At 56.6% G+C, this 4,780-nt stretch overlaps 1 protein-coding gene across 1 annotated transcript; it reads right to left on the bottom strand.

The window, feature by feature from the left end:
• Positions 1 to 388: 388 nt before the first annotated feature.
• LOC137362335 (atrophin-1-like) lies at positions 389 to 4,124 on the bottom strand. Its single transcript, XM_068026747.1, has 4 exons — positions 4,056 to 4,124; positions 2,655 to 3,434; positions 1,004 to 1,262; positions 389 to 912 (listed from the first exon to the last, which is right to left on the bottom strand). Exons 1-4 carry the CDS (start codon positions 4,122 to 4,124, stop codon positions 389 to 391), a joined length of 1,632 nt encoding a protein of 543 aa, XP_067882848.1.
• Positions 4,125 to 4,780: the final 656 nt, after the last annotated feature.

Raw genomic sequence — 4,780 nt, 5'->3', positions numbered from 1 at the left:
CATGTGACTTCACCTTTTGTACCAGTTTGCCATGAGGGACCTTGTCAAAGGCTTTACTAAAGTCCATATAGACAACATCCACTTCCCTTCCTTCATCAATCATCTTCGTCACCTCCTCAGAAAACTCAATCAAATTAGTAAGACATGACCTCCCCTTCACAAAACCATGCTGTCTCTCACAAATAAGTTCGTTTTTTTCCAAATGGGAGCAAATCCTGTCCCGAAGAATCCTCTCTAATAGTTTCCCTGCCACTGACGTAAGGCTCACGTCAGGTGGTTCGCGGCGCCGCTCCTCATGCTGAGGGTGGCGTGCGGTGCCGCTGCTGACTCTGCTGAGGGTGCTGGGCGGGGCCACTCCTCATGCTGAGGGTGGTGGGGGGGCCGTTGCTCATGCTGAGGGTGGAGTGCAGTGCCGCTGCTGACTCTGCTGAGGGTGCTGTGCGGGGCCGCTGCTGAAGCTGAGGGTGGTGGGCAGGGCCGTTACTGTTGGTGAGGGTGCTGGGCGTGGCCGTTGCTGTTGGTGAGGGTAGTGGGCGGGGCCGTTGCTGTTGATGAAGGTAGTGGGCGGGGCCCGTTTCTGTTGGTGAGGGTGGTGGGCAGGGCCGTTGCTGATGGTGAGAGTGGTGGGCAGGGCCGTTGCTGTTGGTGAGGGTGGTGGGCAGGGCCGTTGCTGATGGTTTGCGTGGTGGGCGGGGACTCTGTTATGATGAGGGTGGTGGGCGGGGCCGCTGTTGATGATGAGGGTGGTGGGCGGGGCCGCTGTTGATGCGATGGGTGGTGGGTGGGGCCGCTGCTGATGATGAGGGTGCTGGGCAGCGCCGCTGTTATGATGAGGATGGTGGGCGGGGCCGCTGCGGATGATGAGAGTTGTGGGCGTGGACGCCGTTATGATGAGGGTGGTGGGCGGGGATGCTGTTGATGCGGAGGGTGGTGGGCGGGGCCGATGCTGATGATGAGGGTGGTGGGCGGGGCCGCTGTTGATGATGAGGGTGGAGAACGGGACGGTTGCTGATGATGAGGGTGGTGGGGGGTGGCGCTGCTGATGCTAATTGTGGTGGGCGGGGCCGCTGTTGATGCGGAGGGTGGCGGGCGGAGCCGCTGCCGATGATGAGGGTGGTGTGCAGCGCCGCTGTTGATGCTGATGGTGGTGGGCGGGGCCGTTGCTGATGTTGAGTGCGGTGGGTGGGACCGTTGCTGATTTTGAGGTTGGTGGGCTCGGCCGCTGCTGATGCTGAGGTTGTTGGGCTCGGCCGCTGCTGATGCTGACGGTGAAGAAAGAACAAGCACAAAGAACAGGACAGCACAGGAACAGGCCATTCGGCCCTCCAAGCCTGTGCCGATCTTGATGCCTGCCTAAACTAAAACCTTCTGCACCTCCGGGGCCCATATCCCTCTCTTCCCTTCCTATTCACGCATTTGTCAAGATGCCCCTGAAACGTCGATATTGTACCTGCTTCCACCACCTCCGCCGGCAGCAAGTTCCAGGCACTCACCGTCCTCTGTGTAAAGAAATTGCCTCGCAGATCCCTTCTAAACTTTACCCTTCACTCTGAAACGTATGTGCCCTAGTAACTGACTATTCCACCCTGGGAAAAAGCTTCTGACTATCCACTCTGTCCATTCCGCTCATAACTTTGTCAACCTCTGTCATGTCGCCCCTCCATCTCCGTCGTTCCAATGAAAACAATCCGAGTTTTTCCAACCTCTCCTCACAGCTAATCCGCTCTGGACCAGACAACATCCTGGTAACCCTCCTCTGTACATCTCTCCAAATCCTCGACGTCCTTCTGGTAGTGTGGTGACCAGAATTGCACGCAATCATCTAAGTGTGGCCCAACTAATGTTCTATACAGCTGCAGCAGGAATTGCCAATTTTTATACTCTATTTCCCGACCGATGAAGGCAAGTATGCCGTATGCCTTCTTGACTACCTTATCCACCTGCATTGCCACTTTCAGTGACCTGTTAACCTGTACGCCCAGATCTCTCTGCCTTTCAATACCCCGAAGGGTTCTGCCACTTACTGTATACTTGCCACCTGCATTAGACCTTCCAAAATGCATTACCTCACATTTGTCTGGATTAAACTCCATCTGCCATCTCTCTGCCTAAATCTCCAACCGATCTATATCCTGCTGTATCCTCTGACAATCCTCATCGCTGTCCACAACTCCACCAACCTTTGTGTTGTCCGCAAACTTATTAATCAGACCAGCTACATTTTCCTCCAAATCATTTATATATAATACAAACAGCAAAGGTCCCAGCACTGATCCCTGCGGAACACCACTAGTCGCATCCCTCCATTCAGATAAACACCCTTCCACTGTCACCCTCTGCCTTCTGAGCCAGTTCTGTATCCATCTTGCCAGCTCACCTCTGATCCCATGTGACTTCACCTTTTGTACCAGTCTGCCATGAGGGACCTTGTCAAAGGCTTTACGAAAGTCCATATAGACAACATCCAATTCCCTTCCTTCATCAATAATCTTCGTCACTTCCTCAGAAAACTCAATCAAATTAGTAAGACACGACCTCCCCTTCACAAAACCATGCTGTCTCTCGCAAATAAGTTCGTTTTTTTCCAAATGGGAGCAAATCCTGTCCCGAAGAATCCTCTCTAATAGTTTCCCTGCCACTGACGTAAGGCTCACGTCAGGTGGTTCGCGGCGCCGCTCCTCATGCTGAGGGTGGAGTGCGGTGCCGCTGCTGACTCTGCTGAGGGTGCTGTGCGGGGCCGCTGCTGATGCTGAGGGTGGTGGGCAGGGCCGTTGCTGTTGGTGAGGGCGGTGGGCGTGGCCGTTGCTGTTGGTGAGGGTGGTGGGCAGGGCTGTTGCTGTTGGTGAGGGTGGTGGGCGTGGCCGTTGCTGTTGGTGTGGGTAGTGGGCGGGGCCTTTGCTGTTGATGAGGGTAGTGGGCGGGGCACTTTTCTGTTGGTGAGGGTGGTGGGCAGGGCCGTTGCTGATGATGAGGGTAGTGGGCGGGGCCCGTTTCTGTTGGTGAGGGTAGTGGGCGGGGCCGTTGCTGTTGATGAGGGTAGTGGGCGGGGCCCGTTTCTGTTGGTGAGGGTGGTGGGCAGGGCCGTTGCTGATGGTGAGAGTGGTGGGCAGGGCCGTTGCTGTTGGTGAGGGTGGTGGGCAGGGCCGTTGCTGATGGTGAGGGTGGTGGGCAGCGCCGTTGCTGTTGGTGAGGGTGGTGGGCAGCGCCGTTGCTCTTGGTGAGGGTGGTGGGCAGGGCCGTTGCTGATGGTGAGGGTGGTGGGCAGGGCCGTTGCTGTTGGTGAGGGTGGTGGGCAGGGCTGTTGAAGATGGTGAGGGTGGTGGGCAGGGCCGATGCTGATGGTGAGGGTGGTGGGCAGGGCCGCTGCTTATGCTGAGGGTGGAGGGTTTGGCCGCTGCCGATGCTGTGGGTGGTGGGTGGGGCTGCTGCCGGTACTGTGGTTGGTGGGTGGGGCTGCTGCTTATGCTGAGGTTGGAGGGTGGGGCTGCTGCCGATGCTGAGCGTGCTGTGCGTGGCTGCCGCTTCTACTGAGGGTGGTGGGTGGGCCGCTGCCGATGCTGAGGGTGGTGGGTGGGGCCGCTGCTTATGCTGAGGGTGGTGGGTGGGGCTGCTGCCAATGCTGAGGGCGGCGGGCGGGGCCGCTGCTGATGCTGATCGTGGTGGGCGGGGCCGCCAGTGGTCAGACACCGCGATCTTTCCATTGTGGTGTCACCATGGGAACAGGCTCCAACCCCATATCCGATAACCACGGTGAACCGCACTCGCCCCCTCTGCCCGTCCCCATGTGAATGAGGCCCGACACTCACCTCCCTACCAAAATAGCGAACACTCAACTTTGCGAATGGGCTCAGGCCCCACCAGCAGCAGTCACCGTCGCGATAGGCCCCGCCCCTCTTGTTCACCACAGTGATAGGCCCATGCTGCTCTGTCACCACAGTGATAGGTCCCGCCCCGCTTTGTCACCATAGCGATAGGCCTCGCCCCTCTTGTTCACCACAGTGATAGGCCCGTCCTGCTTTGTCACAATAGTGATAGGCCCCGCGCTGCTTTGTCACCACAGCAACAAGCCAGGCCCCAATCACTGTGGCATCAGATCTACAGGTTTGGCCACCGCCTTTCGCCATCACGACAGGCCCAGCCGGACTCTCCCGTCACTACAGCAACTGCCCCCCCCCACCCCCCCCCCCCCCCCGGCTGCTGGAAATGGTCAATCAGTTTCTCTCATCATCCAATGAATTGAACAATTGCAGTTAGGGGATATTTCAGCACATTCTTCAACTGCTCTCTGAACCGAGTTTGGGTCACAGCATAAATCGTAGTGTTTGTGCAGCAACTCAGGAGCTGCAGCATGAATCCCAATTCCTGCAGGAAAACATGTGGATAAGCAAACGTACCGTCCAAAATCCACATCCGGAACCATATTGAATACACCATTAACGCTGCCCATAACAGGATGAAATTCAACGAGATAGCTAACAGTAAAATGATGGATTTCCTTCGACTCTCCATCTCTGGATCTCTGCGACTCTTCCCACTGCTGTGATCTCGGAGTCTCCTGCGAGCTCTGCTGCTCACTGAAATGTGTCTGACGGTGAGAGCATTGAGCAGCAGGATCAGCACAAATGGGAGCCCCGGAGTTAGAATGTGGTGGAGCAACTCGATTGTTCCCCAGACCCGAGAGAGCAGAACATCCAGTGTTGCATCACAAAACCAGGGTGTGTTAAGCAGACTATATGGACCTGTTAACATAAAATACCAGATGATGTTCTTTAAACAGCTC

Source organism: Heterodontus francisci, unplaced genomic scaffold, assembly GCF_036365525.1.
Source record: "Heterodontus francisci isolate sHetFra1 unplaced genomic scaffold, sHetFra1.hap1 HAP1_SCAFFOLD_70_2, whole genome shotgun sequence".
NCBI lineage: Eukaryota > Metazoa > Chordata > Chondrichthyes > Heterodontiformes > Heterodontidae > Heterodontus > Heterodontus francisci.
The sequence above is the reverse complement of the archived record's forward strand: the minus strand, read 5'-3'. Positions and strand labels throughout refer to the sequence as shown.

Bases quoted from the DNA above. Each gene is read 5' to 3' on its own strand.
- LOC137362335 (XM_068026747.1), bottom strand. From the start codon at position 4,124: ATGGCGAAAGGCGGTGGCCAAACCTGTAGATCTGATGCCACAGTGATT. The intron at 3,435-4,055 runs GTGACAAAGCAG...CACCAACCACAG, and splicing joins GGGCCTGGCTTGTTGCTGTG to TACCGGCAGCAGCCCCACCC. The intron at 913-1,003 runs GTCCCGTTCTCC...CCGCATCAACAG, and splicing joins CACCCTCATCATCAGCAACC to CATCCCCGCCCACCACCCTC.